We start from the raw sequence: 23,019 nt of genomic DNA on the forward strand, positions 1-23,019 counted from the left end.
AGGTCATCATCTCACCCTAATGAGTTTGAGCCCCGCATTGTGCTCTGAGCTGAGCAAGGACCCTGCTTGGGATTCTCTCTCCCTCGTTATCCTCCCCTTGCTCGCGTTCTCTCAAAATAAATAAGCTTAAAAAGAAAAAGTACCCAATGTAGACAGTATGTATCTTTACTGGTGATAAACAAAATTAACAATAAAGAGAGTAAAAAACTGGAATAGCAAACAAATCTGAGGAAACGCTAAAGTACCCTATCCTGTTGCCATGACTTCTCAAACTGGTGCAAAACTACCACTGGGTTCATCACTAGAGCAACCACTCCTTCGGATTATGCCTTGGAAGACAAAAACCACCCCCCCCAAACTGATCTTGGGTACATGCCTGGACACCTATAAGGTCTGAAAGCTCTTAATTTCATGCCAATAAAATAAAAACCCTTTCATTAGTGAGGCTCTTCACTGCCATAGGAGGTAGTGTCGGGGAGAGGAAACAGGCAGGTCATATACCAGAGCTAAAACAAAAATGTATAATTTTTTCATTATATTAAAAACAGCAGGGCAAAAAAACCCCCAAACAAACAATGGAGTAGGATGAATTACAAAAATGGAATTATTAACGTTAAGTGGAATTAACTGATTTTGTAATGTCCCTAAATAAAACTCATATAACTTATTATATGCTAATACAGTATGTCCTTACTGGTGTTATCAACAGAAGATGAAGACAACTCTTCTTTAATTGATTTCAAAACATTTATTTTACATTTAGGCTTCAGATGCATTTTGAGAGTGTAACTTTCCTATCTATCCTGCATGGCTTTTTATCTATCTACATCCTTTTTATCTATCCTGCATGGCTTCACTTTCAAGTAGAAGGTACGGGCAATTCATGGGCAACGCAAGGAGTTAAGAGAGGGCAGCAGTAATAAAGCAGTTAATGAATAAACATTTTTTCATGGATAATTCCCCTCACAGATAACTCCAACTCCTCTTTGCTTTTTGGGGAGTTGATGCAACAGTTTAACCAAGAAAATTGCAAGTATGAATTTAGAACAAACTCAAATTCTGGAAACAGCAGGCATGTAGTTTAATACACACCCAAGTTAGATACACCTGGACTGGGCTTCCTCATTCCCTCCGATATCTAAAATTTACCTATTTCTGGCAAAATTCTCTTCAATGCCATGTATTCTATTTAGCCTTCCCTGATAGCCCAGACCTTAGCCTCACAACCCTATGAATAGGTACACTTTGTCGGTAAGGAAATCAAGGCACAAAGTCAACTAATGCACCCAAGGACATCAAAGTGGTGGGTATGAAACTAGAATATGGACAATCTGAATGAAAGAACACACTGCCTGATGATTTATGAAGTTACTCAGATAAAGAGAAACTTACATTAATATCTTATTTCCCGTATTTCCCAGGGACTGAAAGTTATCCTGATTCACATTAACGACATGGTAGAGCCTTGGGTTGACATTTTCAATAAACATATTTTATTAATAATTCCTCATAATAGATATGGAGCTGAAATTCAATGACTAATCAAATTCATGCCACACATACACATTCCTGTTTTGGATTTTCTATTAGCAAACACCCTATTCAGTAGTCCTTGGGGGTTTTGGGTACATTCAGAAAACAAAATCCCAAGTTTTTCAAACCAAGTAAAGCCACTTGAAAAACACACCTTAAAAGAAAGTATACTCATTACTTAACAAACAACAGGCAATCAAATTAAAACCAACTACTAAACAAATTCTAAGTGAGGCTTCCTCCCAAAAGTTGGAAATAAAGGAAATTAGCCCTCAGAATTTCCTTTGGGGTTAAAAGATCACAGCGAATGTGTTAATTCACCTTTATGAAAATAGAATTACTCCTAGCCACACAACCTTCAAGGTATTTTACTTATATCAACCTAGTCTAAACAATCTCTCAGGTGAAAATAAATACTAGTAAACTACCAGAGTAAGCGGAGTCACAGAAGCAGAAGCTGGCTGTGCACAAATCAACACTGTGGAATAAAAAATGGATGTGTGGCATCAGACCTCACACACTGAGCATTCCAGTCCCACTGGCAAGATCATCTGTTATACAGACAGACATTTCCAAGGTAAACTTCCCTTACAAAACAAGCAAACTTCTACTTGACTTACATATGTCAGTTTACAGCAGTCAAATTCCAGATATTAACGTAATTGTGAATTCTCAAACTAATACAATGATATCGTAACTTCACACCCTAGGAGGCCAAAACCAGAATGTGCTGTTTTCTAAACCACCTATCATAAACACATGGGCACACAAAATTAACAAGCATCATTCTGTTAGCTCAGTTAATGCAAGTTTCCTGGGCATGGGATTAACCGATCCTTCATCTGTAAATGCAGTTAGCAAACCCTATCGCCTCCCCAGAAAGCCTCTTGAGCAAGAGACTGCTAAATCAAGCCTTCTTCCACAAGAGCTCTTAAATGTTTCTTAGCAAAGATATCTTAAAAGTACACAATACTATGCAAGAAACAACTGCTCACGGACTAGATAAAATTCGGGAATGATGAGGTGTCTTGAGAATATAACTATCTTCCTTTAAGGACACTACCATGTAAAAAGAAAAAAAAACACTCCATAACAACCCTCCTTATTTCCATAGTAAATGCAAAATACCCTAAAATATCTGATCAACCAAAGATAATTCTACAGTATACAACAGTGATGCATAGGCAAGCAGTGGTTTTTCTCTAAGGTTGATTAAAGAATAAAAATCAGCAATTTAAATTCTCAAATATAACCAAAAAATGTGCTTGAAATGTTTTAAGGCAAGGCAATTGGTAACTAACAAAAATACTTAAATTTTGGTTCTCTGAAGTAGACTAGTCATTTCTTTAAGCTGGAGGAGGGCAGGACAAAAATATAAGGTCTCCTACCCTAATTATAACCTGTTGGTACAAAATGATGCAAGCACCTCTCACGTAGCATGGAAGAAATGTGGACTCAACAATTCTAACCAGAATGCATCTGCACATGCAGAGAAAGACCAAGATGCACCTTTACTTAACCGCTTCCAAAGACAAACCTAAGCAACAAACCTCAGGTTCAACAAGAAGGAACTGGGACATTTTGCAAGGTTGTACCACTAAAGGATTATCAGCACTAGTTTGGTTAAGCAGGCCTCCGAGAACATCTCCGTGAAAAAATAAACACTCTTTTTTGCTTTTTGGTTCCGAAAGCGTATTTTAAAGTAGCTAAGGCAAATAGTTAGGGGGGCTCAGCTCAATACTGGAAAACTACTTAAAGAGGTAGAAGTAAAGCCTTTCTATGCAATGTGCTTCTGCATAAAGGTAACAAAACTATGATCTAGGGAAAAGACAACTAAAAAAATGAATCACTCTTTTAAAGGATGTTTAAAGATAATGCATTTTAATATTTCAAATATTAAAAAAAAAATCTCATCAAAAATGTAAATCACCTTAACAGTACTTTGCACATATGGAATTTCATACCTAAATCTGATGATACTATTTTGGTTTATTTATGGCTACTTACAAGAAGACTCGGTAATAATGTCCATTCATTGGAGTCTTTTTCTTTGGTTGAGCCTATTGGGACTAGGCTGATGAACTATTTTATGTAAATGAGATGGGTAAAGCAAATTAATGGTAATATGAGTAATAGGGGTTTTCATTTAATGGAAATGAAACTTAAAAGAATTTTCATATTCATCCCCATGATGGATTTGGAAGCTATAATCCTGTTCAGAGGTTAAAGAGTTTGAATAGCTCACACAATCCTGTACAAATTACAACTGGCTGCCCTTTAATAAATAAAGTCATCGTAAAGAATTACATTTACAGAGTGAAAAGTGAATACATAGCATTTCAAATTCAATTCTGGAAGTACTAGTAAGTACTGACCCATAACAATATATACTAGCTACCTTTTAAACTGTCCATCATTAGCACCAATAAAGATTCAACAAAATTACCTTTATTCCCACATCTCGAAACAGTTCTGCAGATTGTTAGTGAAGTTTAAGTATAGTCACAGACCTTAAATATTCACATTGTTTCTATGTCATACTGAAAATAAGTTCACTACTTTTTTGGATATTCTTTACAAAATCTTATTAAAATTCCTGGTATTATCATCCCCAATTATACAGTAGCACAACCACCCTATGTCGTTTCACATGATAGCTCCTTAGAGGTTTCACATCTAAATTACCAAGAACAAAACCCTTCCCTCCCTCATCTTGCATCAGCTTAATTCTATACTAGTCCTTGGATTATGTACCACTGTAAAAGTAGAACTGTATCAAAATTACCGTGTTTATGGATACAATAATATGCCATACAGAGCAACAAAGTTACACGTAATGACAAAGATTACTAAAGTTATGCAAGACAAAGAACAAATGTTAGGATATGCTCCCTAGGCAAAGTCCCTAGAAAGAGGCTCCTAGTATCCTAAGTTCAAATAGCATTGACAAAATAATGAACAATTATCTTAAAAAAATTATAAAGCTACTGGCAAATTAAGTAATTGCTAAATAAAGTAAAGCACGAGATTAAACTCTCTAATATTTACAACTGCAACATACTTGAGTAAAATTACAATTGTGCACATATCAGTGGCTTTGTAACAAAAATAATTCATATACATAGAGGAAAAAATTAAGACAGTTTTCATTTCAACAAAAGTTGAATTCACCCCATCTAAAGATACTCAACAGCTCAAAGATTTACCACAGAATAAATTCAAGATTAGCTGATAAACTGGAGCCACATCATTGGTGTTTCAGACAAATTTTAAACAAGTTAAAGTCTATTGTTTGTTCAGAAGTTAGATGACTGTGCAAACAGGACCTCAACAGGAATAGATTGAGATGTGCAAACAAATGGAAAACCTCCACTAGCTGTTCGCCTGGAGGCTAACCCTTTTTTCTCTCACAGAGCTTCCTGGTAACAACCATAAGCTGTAAACACAGGTACAATGCACAGTCAATGATCTTTCCTTTATTATTTATTGTTAGAATATAAAAGAACTGAGAGAGCAACAAGTTTAGTTTCATTTCTATAAGGAAGACTGCATTTACCTGAAAAAGAAATATGGCATCACACACGAACACACTTCAGGGGAGGAGTATGTTTAAGAATACGGTGTCATTCTGAACACTAAAGGAAAAGCAATCCCTGTTTACTGGTAAAATATGTAGTGTTAAAGTTCTTTATTTAAGAAAAAAACCTTACTAATTCTTCACTATATAAGTTTTTGTGAGTTTAGTTTTCAAATCACAGTAATCTACATAACCATTATTAACAGCTCTGTGTTTATAGTACTGCAACAAGCCAACACACATTTAAAATGCACTTCACATCAAGAGTATGTAAACTTTATTTTTTCCTCTTCAAGCCTTCAGAAAATAGGGGCTATTTCGGCAGCCAACCTGGTCAGAAGCTCTGAAGGCAAAAGTTCAGTGCCTCACAGTGTAAATAAATGACCATCTGTGGCACTGCATACCCATCTGTAGTGAAGTGTCCCCCTTCAGTGGCTTCCAGTAAGGCCTAGAGTTAAGGTTAACATGAAAAAGTGCCACCTTTGTTTTAGATTAGTGATGGACTCTGACAAGATAAAATAAAGTTATATTGTTATACTTACAAGCAGCTCCAATCCTGAGTATTTATGGTAATATCTAAACATACAAAAATGTATGTACATTTTTCTCCACTTTCTTGTAAACAGTTGTCAGTATACTGTTTTATCCCTTTATCATCGAAACATGCAAATCATACATACAAGTATAAATACACAAAAAGAAAACAATGTACACTCATTCAAAAGCCAAGCAACAACAACATAAAATAGCTACAGTATTTAAATTATAAATAATGAATGCTTGAGGCATCTTATATTCCTAGAAGCAGCCAGCCATTCATCCTAATGTTCTTAGCTGCAACTGTAGAAATACTGAGTTTTGCACCTTCCATGCTTTTACAGTATTTATAACACTATCATATGTGGAGATAAAGACTTGTTTACTATAATCTCTTCTTTTCAGAATGAAGAACAAAGCAGCACTTACAAATCTCGAAGCAGTGGCAGCAAAGCAGGTGTCACCACTGCTAGATCAGGAGGAAGTTTTCCATTATAACCATTTTTAAATTAAAAAAGGAAAGGAAAAAATGGACCTAGACAAATGATTACATGTTCATTCCTTGGGCACTTAACAGCGAGTCCAGCATGTCGAATGTGTCTTTGTAGTCCATATGCTGGCTGTTTGTACTGTACTCGTGATTGACATCAGGACCGTTGGTCTCCACTGGCTTCTTGTCCAGTTTCACGAGGGTGCTGAGATGTCCGTAGCCCACCTGGTATGTGACAGGGGGAGGAGGGGGTAAGGGATGGTTAAAAACAGAGTTGTGAGAGGATATATACTGCTTAACAGAGGAGGAAGAACTAGATGAACTACCTGAACTTTTGGAACTTTTGCTCATTTTGGAGTGATGGTTGTGAGAGGCATCATTGACATGCAGCTTCTTCCTCGAAGAGCTGGAACTAGAGGAAATGCCATCACTGCTCAGGCCAACGGGACTCCTCAGAACAGTGGGCGGGATTCCGTCGGCACTGTGTTTGCTGCCACTGCTGCTGCTGCCACTGTGGGAGTGGGAATGCTTGTGGCCGCTAGGGTGGTGGCGGTTTGTGGCATGGTCCTTGTGTTTCTCCTTATGGTCTCTGCTGACATGTGGGCTGGAATGCTTGCTCTTCCCGCTGCCCTCGTCAGAAGAGCTATGTCTTTCTGAGGAAGCAACTTTTATTTTCATTTTCAGTTCTTCTTTACTGGCACTCTTATCAGTGGGTGGTATTGGAATCCGTAATTTCAGTGATCCACTCTTTTCCTTCTTATCTGCCATGTATTTTTCAGGTTTTTCAGGGTTTGTGATGGGAATTTTCATTTTAATGGGAGAAGTGACAGAACTGCTGCTGGCTGACTGTGACTGCACGTGTCTGTGCTGCTGTTCTACCTGGGCGGCTAGATAATGATCTCTTACATCCAGATCAAGGGTTTCTAGCTTACGTTTCTCTCTGTATTTATCTAAAGACATTTTCTGAGGAATGACTCCAGGGGTAGCAGAAATTGGTCCATGGTGTTTACTGCTTCCTGCTTTCTGAGTATATTCTTGCTTAATGGATGAATGATCAGAAATTCTGTCAGGTCTGTGATGTGATCCCGAGTGCAGTGATACAGAAGGTCCTTGCTGGAAGTTGATATTGTACTGGCCACCAGACAAAGAGGTCTCTTGTTTCTGTGAATACATCTGTTCTGTCCTTGCTGACTCTGGATGCTGAGGCCATTCTTGGTGTGATGACAAACTGTATGAGGTACCTGGCATTCCTGTTGCTAGCATGGACAAATTATCAGATGTATGGCTGTCTTGAACGGAAATATTTCCTGAATTTAGAGGGACTGGTGCGGGGAATGCTGATGTAGATGGTTTCTGAAAAGTCGGGTTTGTAGGCACACCAGTAACACTATCTACTAAAATGGAATTCTGGACCAAAGATGAACCAAGAAGTGGCGTTTCTGAAACTTGTCCATCTACTTTTGGTTTCTTAGCTGCCTGATTGGCCTATTTAAATAAAACACAAAAGAAGCGATGACAGCAAAAGGATTTAATATGATTTTCTCTACTTTATAAAAATCTCTATTAAATATGTGCAAACAAAATTACCTGGGGTTCAAGACTTTATGTTGCCAATGAATAACTATCTTATTTAGAGGCACAAAAGGGGGCTATAAAAAGTGGTAACCGCTGGTTTCAGAGTTAGTTACATGTTAAATCCTAGCCCAGCATTTGAGAAAGTGATTTAACTTATCTAGGCTTTAATTTGCCCATTTGTAAAACAAGGAAAATATTTCCATTATAATCACTGTGAGAATTAAATAAGAAATTTATAAAGTACTTATTAGCAAAGTCCACTGGACACAGTAGGTGAATAAACTATTAGTGTATGCAGTTCATGATACACTGTAATCAGGTATACTGGAAATAAGAATATTTAACCAAAAAATTCAAACTGGTCAGCTATGTACTTGTTAGATTAAGTCACAAACTGATATTCTATTAAACCCTGTCAATTCTCTTACCCTCCAGTTTCGAATCCTCTTCAACCTACTAGGTGTTTTCTCCAATATTTGTAGAAACTCATGTGTTAGCTCTAAAAATAAAATTTAAATTTAAAACTTAGAAGGTGTCTTTAGGATTTATATTTCTCTCAAGTGGGCAATATTAAAAAGGGGGCCTCAAGAGTTTATCTACTTCACTGTCACCCTCCTATTCAACCTTCAGCAAATAGAGAACTAGACACAGATCTGAACTATTTTCAAAGATGCATCAAAGATGGATCAATGAATGAATCAATGAATGAATGAATGAATAAATATCATCCCCCATCCCCATGCTTACTCAGAATCTCTGGAAAATTTAGTAGCATTAAAAAAAATTCCCCCCAAATAGAAAATCTTCATTAGGTAAACATCATAGTAATAATTATTGCAGGGAAGATCCATCAGTAGGTTCTTTAAAACTAATGGGCAAAAGTTTAAAGAAAAAGGAGGTATTTGTATAATCCTAACATACCTTCCTCAAGATATTTAATTACAAAGAGAAGAACAATAAGTTTACAATGGAGGAACCCAGCAGTACCACAAAGTGATGATCATGGTTTATCATTAACGAGCAGTAAAATATACCCCTTGATACATCAAGAACTCCTTGATAAGATGCACTGAGTAAGGCACAACCCATTTCCTAGTTCTGTGGTATTCTTGCCCAAAATACATAATTTCAATTTAATAACGAGAAAATATCAAACTCCAATTGAGGAACATTCTATAAAATAACTGATCATTATTTTTCAAAATGTCAAGGTCATAAAAGAAAATGAAAGATAGAAAAACTGTCATAGTTTGGAAGGGATTTAAGGGGCATGTCAACCAAATGGAACATGGGATCCTAGAAAAGAACAACTGAGGGATTCAAATAAAACATCATTTAGTTACTAGTATTGTACCAATGTTAATTATTTGGTTTTGATAACATGTATTATTATAAGTTAATGTTAGAGAAATCAGGTAAAAAAAAGGAAAAAAAAAAGGAAAAAAAAGGAAAAAAGAAGAGAAATCAGGTAAAGGGTATATAGAAACTGTACGATTTTGTAGCTTGTTTAAAATTATTTCAAAGTTAAATGAATATATTCATAGTCTCCTAGCAATCATTACTATTAACATATTAAACTACCTTGGGTCATTGATTTTTACCTCATCTTTTCCTTAAATTTAGGATTACAGACTTAATGACTGTGAAATGACTCACTTCCAAAGTGAGTGTAGTTATGATGAATTATACTTTTCTACCCTCAGATAGTGGCATTAACTAGGCTATTGACCACTCAAGACAAATATTAATACCAGTCAAATGAATTACAATATCACATAATATTAATAAGGTCAATTCAATAGAGACTACACAGATTCATTTATTTTTTTTGTATACATAGTAAGCTTCTCTGTAAACTATTCTAGGCAATAAAAATTAAGCAATAATGAAAATTAAGACCACACAGCATTTATCTTAAAGTAAAAAGTATGCAAAAACTCAGCACTTATTTTATGTCTATAAGCTGTGACAACTAAAACCTGCTCAAGATTCATGAACTTTTTGATCCAGTTTGAATGAAAGCAATCTAATGCCTGGACCACTACTCTTTAATTACAAACAAACAAACCACCTTGCTAATTGTAAATCTAGCAGATACATAACAATTTTGGGTTCAAAATTAACAAAAAATTGGTTTTAAAAAAATTTTTCTTTAAGTTTTTAAAAATTTCCGAGAGAGAGAGAGAGAGAGAGAGAGGGAGGGAGGCAGGCAGTGTGAGCAGGGGAGGGTCAGAGAGAAAGAGGGAGACACAGAATCTGAAGCAGGCTCCAGGCTCTGAGCTAGCTGTCAGCACAGAGCCCGACGCATGGCTCGAACCCACGAACCGTGAGATCGTGACCTGAGCTGAAGTCGGACGCTTAACTGACTGAACCACCCAGGCGCCCCAAACAAGGTTTTGATTCAATTTCCCTAACAGCTTGGCTGTCAAAGATTAAGTGCACATCAAGTTTCTGGTCCAGGGATGCCTGGATGACTCAGTCCATTAAGTGTCCAACTCTTGGTTTTGGCTCAGGTCATGATCTTATGGTTCATGGGATAGAGCCCTGCATAGGGGTCTGTGCTGCTAGTGAGAATCCTGTTATCATGGGATTCACTCTCTCCCTCTCTCTCTCAGCCCCTCCCCTGCTCGTGCATGCTTTCTCTGAAAATAAATAAATAAAAACTTAAAAAAATTAAAAACAAGTGTCTGGCCTCAAACCTCCCTACATAACAGGTACAAAATAAGGTTTGTTTCTTAACTTTCTTATTAAATTTTATAATGGACATTCAAAAGAATCTGTCAACTAATCACTGCCAATATAATAGTTACGTATAAAAAAATCACAGGATGGTCCTTAAAATAGAGCCTTTTTCCCTCAAGGCTAAATATACATAAAAATATTAAATACAAAAAAACACATGAGGATTTGTTATAAGTCATAAAACAAAAACAAACCCTGCAAAACAACAACAAAAAATATTATAGGCAGGCCAAGTCCAAGCCAATGCTGTTTTTGGAAGAGTCATTACACGAATTATTTCAGTGAACACTTATGCTTAGACACCAGACTAACATTCAGACTAAAACATCTTATTATCTTAAACTTTGCTACTTTTTTCTTTCTTGTGAACAAAATACAGAGAAAGACTGCTATGTAATAATTGAAACTGTCAATGTCTTAATGTCCAAGATTTATATTCAGTGGCTCTCCAATTCAATAAACTTGAACCTTTTCACAACAGAAGCAGAGGGGTATTTAGGTGGGCCCTGTCATGTCAAAAAACCAATTTTAACTGTAATTTAGGAGCAGTACAAAAGGCAAATTACTTGCTTTTGTGACCTTATTTTAGGACCATGTATATAAACTATATTTATTCAGATGATGTCTACTTTTTCTTATCTGTTAACTGCCAAAGTAAGATGGTAGCATAGATAACCTAATTTTCAAGTCACAGATGAAAAAAAAAAAAAAGCCCCCACTGGTTTTTAGACGATGCCATTCCAACTCACTGAAGACTTCCTTCTTCTCTTGCAAACTTTAAACTCCAGCAATGTAAGGAAAAGAGCATAATCATGTGGCACTAATACAGCATGAGATGCATACACTGGGAGAAATTTTTCAGGGAGGAAAAACAAAATATGAAAATCAAGAGACCTAAAAAGGAGGCATGTTTTACCAGAAAGGAAGGCAAACTATCACAATTATGACCTATACCTCCATGTTTGTAAATTAAGTTTTACTGGATCACCAGCCATATCCATTCATTTACAGACTGCCTATAGTTGCTTTCCAGCTACAGTGGCAGAGCTGTGTACATGGCATAAAGAGTCCATAAATGCTAAAAGAGTTATTACTATTTGGCTCGTCACAGAAAGCAAACATCTAGCTTACAGAACATGTTGAGATTTTATTGGAAGATCACATTTGAAACCCAAAGGAGTCTCTATAACAGATGTCCTCAATAGGAATAGATATAAATTGTTTTCCCATGAGCTTCAATTTTGCAACAGAAGTTGGAGAAAGCTACAAAAAGAATAAGGCGAAAACCTAACAGTATATCTTTAAGGCAAGAAGCATAATCTATTTCCTTTCTGAAATCCACAGTACTTGGCTAAAAAGTCTTAATCCCCAAGAATCTCTCCTGACTCTACTCAGCTTATTTCTTACTGGAGAAATGTCTTATCAGAAGACTCAATTCCAGGTTCATAGTTTATAGAATCTGTAGCCCTGATTTTGTCAAACCATATTTAATAACACAAGGCAACAATGACACACTTCACTATTAGTGGAACTACAGAACAAGGAATGTTACCCTGAAAATTCCTTCAGTTCATTGCTTCACATCTATAATTAATTATACCCAACTCTGAGATTCTTGTATTGCCAACCTATAGCATTCATTATAAATCATACTGATTTTTGAAAAGTCCTGAACGGGCAATATTCACTGGTGGTTAAAATATGTTCAAGCTCTTACTTTTTAGTTGTTTTTCTTTAGGCTAACAAAAGCCTTATTTTCATCCTGTTCATTTGATTGTGTAAATTATACTTTTAAGTTCTATTACCAAATTGTTAAAATGAAATTATAGTTATGTTTTTGAGGAATCTTTTGAAATATAAACAAATATTAATAGTTAAAGAGATATCTGGGGTTAATATCAAAATAACCACAGGGGGAGGGAGAGATGCTGGATTGGCCAGAATCATAAGTGTTCATATATGTATGAGTCTACAGAGATTGTCACTATTTTTCAAACCTAAACAAAAGTAGGTAGAATTTTCCATAATAAAAAAATGTTTTCAACATAAAAAAAGATTTATTTTTCTCTACTTACCATCTAGTAATTCTAGAGTAACTGTAGGATCGACATATTCCCACCAATGTTTTCCATCAGTTGACACAGGAATCTCCCAATTGGACCATTTGCAAGCCAAATGAATACATACACATGCTATCACTGTTGGTTTGTACTGAAGACAGAAGGTAGTAAGGTGTAGACTGTTGTGGAGCAGGTTTGAAAATGAAGAACCATAGTAATTCAAATATGTAAAACAAAGAAAAACATTCACCAGTAAGATTAGAGCATAAACTTAATTATAAAGGTTTTCTTCAAGTCTAGAGTATAAAACCTTATTTTTAAATTAAAAGCTAACACTATAGTTATAAAATTCTAATACTAGATTATGAACATTCTCCACATTCTCACTCCCCATAGCATTATATTAATATTCTATCAGTACTCATATTAATATTTCTAAATTTTGAAGTATTTTACTTCTTTGTAAAAGGAGGGGAAGACGTATATTTCCAATAATCAGCATAAACAAGTGTAACATTTTAATTTTTTTGTGATATTTTTGTTTCTTTTGTAATGTCATGGCAAAAATGTAAAGAAAAACCAGAATATTCTCTATAAAACTGACAAAGTCATTTCAATATCACATTATAGAATGAGGTCAGAATCAGGGATCCTACCTCTCAAGTAAGTTAAAGAGAATCTAACACTTATCTATGTAAACCTTTGTCTTTTCAGCAAAGCCACAGAGAAAACTTACCTTTTGCTGAACAGCTTCAAGGCCCAATGCTGCTAAGTACTATAAAAATGCTACTTTTCTCCTTCCACTTTAATGTTCCAAATTGGGCATGTGATAACATGTTGCCTTTCCTAACCAAAGTTTTAAATTTAGTACTTTCTTTTTGTTGTTCAAAACTCCTAGGGATGGGAGTTAAACCCCAACAACATATATCTAAGAAAATATACTGGTATTTGCCAATCTAAAGTTTTAAATAAAAGTTAACAGTGTCACAGAAATTAAGGACCACACAATGCTAGTTTGGTCCCCTCCTCCCCAATGACCCATTTAAAAGACAATTTAAGGCATTCACATAATCAATCCAAAACAGAATTATGTATTAGATATTAAAGGCTTTAAAAAATTATTCTTCCAGTTCAGTTCATAATTGATGAAGATGAAAATGTTTATCAACTGCAAACACACACCATTTTTTATGTAAACTGAAAAGGAAGTTAAGTTTTCTTAAAGTAAAAATTGTATTTCTGCAAACCTAGGCACTGACAGGACTTGGCTAATTCTGATTTACTACTGGGGGTATTATCTGGAAAAAAAACCCAAGTTATATAAATTTTATTTATTTAAAAAACTTTAATGATTATTTTAAAATTAAAATTGGATCAATGTGAAATTTTAAAAAATTGTCATTTAACTATAATTGTAAACTAGAAATAGCTTTATACTTACCAAGTTGCTCGAATTTCTACGTTAAGTTTAGCTCTTTGTAATCTTTAGCTGCTATTCAGGCTACCAATTTTAGACTTATGCACTCACAAATCGAGAATATGTCATCAGAAAGCACCACTACACTTCACAATGTGCATTTAACCCCTCTGTGCCAAAAGTCCCTTGTACAATACACCGCAAAGCAAACAGGAAGGTACCACCACAGTAGATGGTCCAGTCTCCTGTTGCAACAAGGGTAAGAGACACATTGAGGGGGCCCTGCATTAAAGGAAGCTATAGTGTGCTACAACAGTGCAACAAAGAGGGTCAGGATAACAACCTGTTGGTAGCCATGAAATAGGATGTCTGTGCCAAATCCTTGCTTGCTGTAAGAAAAGAAAAAAAAAAAACGAAGACAATACTGTCAGCTTTAATGTGCTATCATCAAAAAGTTCTCAACACAACAAAAACTTCAAAGTTTTGTACACAAAAAGTAAATTTTACTTACTACTTACAAATATCACAAGAGCGCCATCATTTTCTATACTACTGAAAATCTTCAACAACATTCACTCAAATGTTTCTTGCTATCCCCCAAAGATCTGAGAAACAAGCCGATTTGCTTTTAGCTAGCCAGTTACAAGGGCTAAACTTGTTACTAAGTTAAGCATCTAGTCAGCTAAAAGTTGCAATAAAGCATTCTCCTGGATTTAAAAAAAAAAAGAAGAAGAAGAAGAAGAAAAGATTTTGAAGTCTAGTACAAAATACAGAGTTGCCTGCCAGACTTAATCCTCAGTCATCATATTTAAGTTGGCTTAAGTACTTCCATCCAAAGAAAACAAAACAAACCCCCACCCCCAAACTCAAGAGAGCACACACTGCTGTTTTTCATGCTACTAAGCATCAACAGAGAATAAACAACCTAGAAACATCCTAAGGGCGTAGACATAGAGAACTCCACTGCATATATATTTCTTACAGAATCCAATTGTCAACTTTAGAAAAGATGCACATACTCTAGGCAATCAGGATGCTTCAGCACTGGTCCCCAAAAGAAAATCAATTTTTAACAACTAGTTTAAGTCATTGAAATTGATAATAGTAGTACCCCGTTCACTTTTTTTCTGCTTTCTTATTCTTCCCAGTGGGGATTCTTTTGCTATTATTTCCCTTTCCCCCCAATTACATTCATTATCATTGATGTCCCTTTCCCCTCTGCTCACCTAGGATCAGTTCACCTCAACTCACCCCTCTCTAACAGGCCTCAAATTCTTTGCCCTCTATTTTTATTCGTGGCACTTGTAATCCCTGCTGCCCCATGTGGATCACCAACATAAGGTATACAAAAGGGATTTGGGCTTAGCAGAGTTGTGCTAAGGAAGAGTGTCAAAGCATCAGATGTCTTGGAGGCAGTGTGACTTATGTATGGCATTCTTTCCTGGTGGGGAGGGAAGGAGAAATCACAGAAATGAAAGGTCCCTGTAAAATGACATTAGCCAATTCTGCAGCAAAGTAGCATAATATCAACTTTCTCATCTTGGGGTGGGGGTGGTGGGGAGAACTTTAAAGAAACCAAACCATCTACCGCCCCCACCCATCCCCATAAAGAATCAAAATATGTAGAGAGGGAAGTAAAAATACTTTTAAATTGCCATAGCAGTTTTCACCTCAGAATATACCTAAATTCATCTCAGAATACACCTATTAACAGTGTGAAACACAGGAAGAATGCAGGAAAAATGTTCTTTTGTTAGCAGAAAGTTGTAACACAGAAAAGAAAACAGACACCAAACATGAAACAATGTTTTTAAATGGAGTGAGATGTAAACTGTAGTTACCTGAAATGTTAGTCAGACAAAATGAAGTTAAACATATATAAAATTTGCACTACAATTTAGGAATTGATCACATTCGAAACATTAATGACAACAAAAAATTAGATTTAAACACTGTTTTGGACAAAATATCAAATTTGCAGTTTTTGTGAGTGTTTTAAAAAGTTTTACTATTCAACTTTGTAAATGAATGGACTTGCATGTCTCTAGCTTTAGATAAAGGGGAACATATATAAAAACTACGAGACTTTAAGGATCTTAAAAATGACTTAAATGTCACTACCAAGCTGAAAATCCAGTTTCATTTTCTACTCAGTGTGTGTGTGCGCGCGCATGTATTTTAAGCTATAAATATGTCTTTCTTCATCAGGCTTAGTTTAGAGCAAAGTTATATGGCTCTCCACTATTCTAACAGAAACAGCTTACTCCAAGGCTTTTTTTTTTCTTAATTCAATATGTACACTAGTTATCTATAGAAATTCTATACTATACTGTAATTCTGGGGGTGAAAATGTACTATCAATCATACTCAGATAACCAAAAGAACAGGAACCATAATGTTCTACTTTCCAAGTTGTAACAGGTGCTAGCTATTACTAAGGACCAAAAAAATACGTAAATAAACATGGTACTTTCTTTGAGAAGTCCACTTCTGAACAATGACTCTGTGACAAGAGGTTTGTTTTAAATAGAGCCATTAACATAATAAAATCCTACCTAAGTATATGAATTCAATTTAGAATGACTAAAATGTGAGATTATTCAGGTAAACACTAAAAATCAAAAAAGGCCTTCAAAAGTCTTACCCATTCTGTTTAGAATAAACCTAAAGAAAAGAAGTCTGGCGGTAAAAAAATGAAACTGCAAAATTTAATTTTCAAAAATGAAGTTAACAGAAAAAGGCACACTGAAGGTTCCAAGGGGTTGCTCTTAGTACATTAACACTTCAAATGGCAAACAGGAAAGAAGTAGTGCAACAACATGCAACAGTGTGAAAAAATATTTCTAGGGATACATGAACAGATATTAACAAGAGTAGAAAAGTGTGTACCACATGCTTTATAAGCAGTAAAGCAAATAATAAAAAAAGTTCCTACTCCTGTTTTAAAAGGCTTGATGCGCACATCACATGCTGCCTGTATCCTACTATATACAGATCCCCATTACACACAAAAAGGAAAATTATTTATAGGAATGCTAAAGAACTTTGAAAAATATATCAGGTTTTTTTTTTTCAAATGAATATAGGGAAAACATTTCCAAAGTGGCAAATCTGCTAAGACAATTTTTATATCAAAGACATGAGGATGGCCTCCAAATTCTTCAACTATAATAATTTTCCTAGAGGTCAATTAAAGTCTGACAGAGAACAGAAATTTTCTGCGTGTATGTTAATAGTCAACTTCCTAAATATTAACTAAAATGGGAATTGGCTTATGAGCCTACTAAGGAGTTGGAGAGAGTCCTATTATTTGGAAGCCCTCCTAATTTTTTAGCGAAAGGTGATTCTCACATAAGTTTAAAGGAAGCTAATTCACCAGGTAGAACCACATATAGAAGTAGATGAACAGGTAGATGAAGAACAACAAAAGATATTGCTTCAAAACGATATTTCCCCCATTTTAATAAAACTCATTCAAGTCAATTATAGACAATAAAAAATATTAATACTTAATTCAAAAATTTCAAAGATCACTTACCTCTTACTAACTGGGTACATTTCACCACATCTGTGTGTGGATGTTCAATGGTGATCTCAAAACCTGAAATGAAAAGCACTTTTTTCCCAATCACTTACCACACTATAATACTTGACCGAAAAATGCCATTCATCAACACAACCACAAATGTATACTATATTGTTCATTATTAAAAAGATCCAAAGACAAAGTTATTTTCTATCACTGACATGCTCATTAACCATCAACGATGAGAAATAATTTCTTCTCAAAAACAATGTTCCACTTATGAAAACTGATAGCAAAGTTATTTACAGATTACGGCAATATTTATTAAAAATTGTGATTTAAAATTAGGTACAATTACCTCAGGTTAAAAACAAACCAAAATATATGAAAAATACAACTATTAAGCAAATAATTCAATTATGTAGTATATATACATATAGGTTTTATTTGAGAAAGCACACGTGTGTGCATGGGGGAGACACAGAGAATCTTAAGCAGGTTCCATGCCCAGGGCAGAGCCTGACACAGGGTTCATGATGTGAGCTAAAATCAAGACGTGGATGATCAACTGACTGAACCACCCAGGTGTCCAGGTAATATATTTTTAAAATGTATTCCAACTCTTTCTCTCATAAGATGTAAAAAAAAAAAACTATTTTTCATAAATATAATCTCTACCCCACCGTGGGAGAAAAGACCATTTCAATGATTTAGAGTCCTCTTATTTTCTTAGTATGTCTTAAATCAAAGGGTTTCAACCAGTTAGTTTTTAACTACAGTTCATTAATAATAAAATTATTAAGACATTTAAGCCCTGTAGCATCAAGATTCTTTAAATCACTTTTTCTAAAATCAAAGATAAAATGCTGAAAGAGCTTTCAATGTCTACTCAACCCTTAGGTAAGAAGAGGTTTTTGTTTTTGTTTTTAAAGTGGAGGTCATTGGGATGCCTGGGTGGCTGAGTCGGTTGAGCGTCTGACTGGCTCAGGTCATGATCTTGCATGGTTCATTATTGAATTCAAGCCCTGCGTTGGGCTCTGTGTTGACAGCTCAGAGCCTGGAACCTGCTTCCGATTCTGTGTCTCACTCTCTCTCTGCTCCTCCCCTGTTCATATGGTCTCTCTCTCAAAAATAAATAAAGATTAAAAAAATTTTTTTAAAAAGTGGATGTCACATCTAATGTCTTCAGAAGCAGTAAACAAATAACATCCTAATACACAGGTAATCTAGATTTATAAAGTTGTTGTGTGATCTATTTTTATTTCTACTGTAATTAAGCCTGCAAAACCAACCATACTTAATCAAAGCCAGAGATGTATACTGTCAATTCTAATGTTCCCCTTAAATATAAATATAATTTCCCCTTAAAACAATTTTCCTTTCAACCTTTATTACAGAAGTCTTTATAAATTTCAAAAAACAATAACATGCTAAGTCATTGGATTTGGAGAGAATAAGATTCTCACTTATATCTTTTTATACTATCACATCATCAAATAAGTTGTATCTATTTCAAGTAAGCTACTTTTTTAATAAAAAGAACCTGTCATGATGGGTGATTATTGTACTTCTTTTCAATGACTGGGAATGGAGTAATAAATAAAATAACTACCACAACAAATAATGGCTATTTATGACACATACACTATGTGTGTACATATATTTTATATATTATCTTTCACCCTTAAGTTCACAGTGTTAAGGCAGACATTATTACTCCATCTTGCATACATAGAACAGAGGTATGAAAGGCCAAAGAACTTTGCCCAAGTTTACAAAGCAAGTTGAAGGTCTATAGATTTAAACCAAGATCTCCGTAAAGCCCGTGTGATTCCGTCACATTCTGCTAAGCTCTTTCAGAAGTAATATATGACTTCAAACATTATAAACTTTCTTCGGCCTCAATTTCCTCATCACTAAAGTTAAAGATTAGAATAAATAATCTTCAGAGATCATTTAAACTGCATGAAACTTGAAGACAATATAACTTTTCGAAGGTGATGGTGAACGTTTAACTACACTACATCACATTAAAAACGATGTGATAAATTCATTAAAAACGGACGATAAGTGCTATGATAGTAAAGACTGCCATAAATACTTGTGCACATTACAATCATATGCAACAGCCTTTCACAATGAAAACCATGTTTACCATGCCAAATAAATTTTTAAAAATGTTTTTTTATAACCAGGTAATACTCTTCTGGCCCTAAATCTTGTTTTAAAATGAAACTGTCTTCAATGATAAAATTATTCCAGAAAATTTTTTTCTTTCTTTTAACACCACACTGAAGCAAACAATATAGTATTTGACATAGGTACATACCTAGGGTTTGTAGCATTATGGTTTCAAGTAAAACCAGTTCTTGAGTCTGTTGAAGGTAAGCCTGCCAGGTAAAAATAATACCATTAAAATGCTTAAGATCAACACTATGAGACTATGGGACCGCTAAGTCTTATGAAAATCACAGACTTATTACAGAAGAAACAGAGTAGCTTGGAAACATGAAGAAAATAAATTAAGGGTGAATTACTTCTAACACAGAATATGTAAACAAGGTAAACAACAGCAACAAAATCCCTCAAGACAGTGAAAACATGAAAGGAGGCAGAGCTTCACTGAAAACAACAAATGCTCCAGCCTGTAACTTAAAACTTGACACAGGCAGTGATGCTTCAAGACACTTCACCACAGGAAGCACCAACTTAAGTAAGAACATCAAATTCAAACCTGCCTGTAAAGAAAAGGCGTAATCAATTCAATGTAAGATACCTCATGTGGAAATTCCTTAATAGTCAGAGTTAAGTCAGTGAGTTATTTTTTGGAATTTCCTCTCTTTAGAAAAGACAAAATAAGGGGTGCCTGGGTGGCTCAGTTGGTTAAGCATCTGACTTCGGCTCAGGTTATAATCTTGTGGTTTATGAGTTCGAGTTCCACGTCAGGCTCTATGCTGACAGCTCAGAGGCTGGGGGCTCCTTCAGATTCTGTGTCTCCCCTTCTCCCTGCCCCTCCCATGCTCATGCTCTGTAACTCAATAATAAATAAAAATGTTAAAATTTTTTTAAAAAAAGATAAAATAAAATCAAGGCAAATCCTCACATCTCTAGATTAAAACATTGTAGATATAAAGTACCAAACTGACATATCATACACCCATGGGGAAACAGAGGGCCTTCTCTTTCAACTTCAATGAGCCATTCTCCTACCGCAACTGCTCTGGGAATAGACAGTATGAAAAAACTTCTACCACTATCAAATTTCTTAAACTGTAACAACCAAAGTGATAAAAAAAAAAAAAAATACATCATATATAAGTATTCATGTAAGGACATGTTGCTAAACTCAAGAGTGAAAAGCACCTTTATTTATGCCCCATTTTGAAAAGGACTCTAAGATGAATTTTAAAACAGATTTCTATCATTTGAACAATACCCCAAGTATTAAAGATAATTCTGAATTTATCATGTTAATAGAAATTATAAGAACAATCTTTGCATAATCATACATTCTCTATTATTAAATGGCTAACGTCAGTATCTTACTCCTTATTAAAAGCCATTATCTCAGATAAAACTTGTCATTAATAAGATCAGATATACCTCATTTGGATATTAATCTTGAACTAAATGAAAGTGAACTGATGTAATCTGGTAGTCATTCAGTAGTTGAATATTACTGGTAAAGGAACTCACTCATGAGTGTTGGGAATATGAATTTAAAGGCCTAGAATTCTAGCTTTTGTTTTAAGATGTCCTAACATTTTAAGAGTCTCATTCTCTACTGACTGAGCCATCTGGACACCCCTTACAATGTCCTAACATTTTAAAATGATGCTTTCAAATGAGGTCTGTTAAAATGTTGACGATGAACAAGCTGTTTAGAAACTAGCATTAATCTTTAGGAAAATTAACATTAAAAAAAACCTCATAAAGCATAGTAAAATGCATTTTTACGTGTGAGAGAGATAACTATTAGTATATATGCATTAATAAAGGAACAATTCTGTAAAATTACTATTACTGGCCTACAGGCATAACCAGAGCTTTTTCTTTCTTTCTTTTTTTTATCGCTGCTGACAATTTGTTATTTATCCCTGGTCTCAAATGCACCCAAACAATGGAGGTGATATCATATCACCTCTACATATATCATAGCTTTGCTGTGAAGATAAGCAATAAAATGTGAAACACTTAAACACTACCATTGAATCACAGCCTTAACATGATTCAGAATGATACTGAAATGTGTGTATAAACATGAAATATGCTTCTGTTATATCACTGCCTCGTATTACATTCCTAAGTGGTAAAAGAAACAAGCAGCAGTTGGAAGGCAACACCAAATGAATTATTTTTACATACATCACATTTAGTATCCAGCAGTGGCTCTAGGGGATGAAGACAAGCATGTGCTACTTTGATAACATGTTCAAGCTTTCGAGCCTGTTCTTCCACTTTTGCAGCCAAAAATAATGCAGTAGGTGATATTATCTGCAGAAAAGATAAAAATTTGGTGATTTAAAAATATAAAACTTTGGAAAAACCTTCTACTTTCTAAGGGGGGCGTGCAAGGAAGGAATGTAGTATTAAAAATATGAATTGTGAGTTGGGCTATTATAAGACGGATGTTAAGAGTTTTAATAAAGTGATTCATTAAATAGAACTAGTTACCCTAGTCTCTAAAATTTGCTTTACTGTTTTGCAAATAGAATACCAAAGGGAAAAAGGAAAAAGACTTATACTCGGTCAAACTAAAAGAAAGTTTAAATTATCATTAATGCAAATTATGGTGGTAAAGGGAAAAAAAACTCCAGCAAAAAAAGTCATAGCTTAAAAAATTAAAAAGTAGGTAAAATATTTTACTTCTTATTAGATACAGCCACTACTTTCTAGGTTACTTTGAAATTAACCAACAATTCACCGTGTGGCTAAGAGCTAAGCAATATTGCTCTCAGGACAGAAAAAGGATCTACAAGGCAAAATGAGAAGATTCTAAACATGAAATTGGTAACCAAGTAATTCTATTACTTCACTACAGCAATATCAAAAGTAGCTAAAGAACCCAGATAATGAACATGTAAGATAAACCAAAAGAGTAGAAACACTGCCAACTGGAGATCAAGGAATAAGCAATTTTTTTTAAGCTTTAGTTAAGTTTTATGTTCTTGGGATTGAAGGATAAGAACATAGCACTATAAAGACATTGACCAAGACAAAGAAACCTAAATTTTGAGCAATATTTACCCCAAAAGTAATAAACCAAATTAACTGCTGACTTAGAAAACAGGCATACTCTAAATTCAAATAATATTCTAAGATTACACATAAGAAATTTCTCGTGGGAAGATCATTTCTAACAGTCAAGATTCAGGTTCATTATTTTACAAGACATGAACATCTGAATCTCACTGTAGCTTAGGGATCACCAATGACTACACAGAAACAATACCAGAAGAGGGAAGGGAGGACAGAAAGAGGCATTAATCATGCTACATGATATAGGTAGTTAAGGGCAAAATTTCTGATACAAGAAGGTAGACTCCTTCCTCTGAGCTTTTA

The 23,019-nt window shown here is 34.8% G+C and overlaps 1 protein-coding gene across 4 annotated transcripts in view; it reads right to left on the reverse strand.

Moving 5' to 3' along the window:
* Window positions 1–3,397: 3,397 nt before the first annotated feature.
* The window catches only part of CCNT2 (cyclin T2), a 39,501-nt gene continuing 19,879 nt past the window's right edge, over window positions 3,398–23,019 (reverse strand). The window contains exons 3-10 of one of the 4 annotated variants that reach the window (XM_039229922.1): window positions 21,823–21,951; window positions 19,787–19,847; window positions 17,470–17,532; window positions 14,275–14,320; window positions 12,530–12,693; window positions 8,141–8,211; window positions 6,464–7,622; window positions 6,194–6,362 (exon numbers count right to left, since the gene is read on the reverse strand). In XM_039229922.1, coding sequence (XP_039085853.1) covers window positions 6,295–6,362; window positions 6,464–7,622; window positions 8,141–8,211; window positions 12,530–12,693; window positions 14,275–14,320; window positions 17,470–17,532; window positions 19,787–19,847; window positions 21,823–21,951 — 1,761 coding nt within the window. In that variant the 3' untranslated portion in view covers window positions 6,194–6,294. The other 3 variants (XM_039229921.1, XM_039229923.1, XR_005527986.1) reach the window with 3 other exon arrangements.

Source organism: Hyaena hyaena, unplaced genomic scaffold (genome assembly GCF_003009895.1).
Source record: "Hyaena hyaena isolate Hyena2069 unplaced genomic scaffold, ASM300989v1 scaffold_41, whole genome shotgun sequence".
Classification (NCBI taxonomy): domain Eukaryota; kingdom Metazoa; phylum Chordata; class Mammalia; order Carnivora; family Hyaenidae; genus Hyaena; species Hyaena hyaena.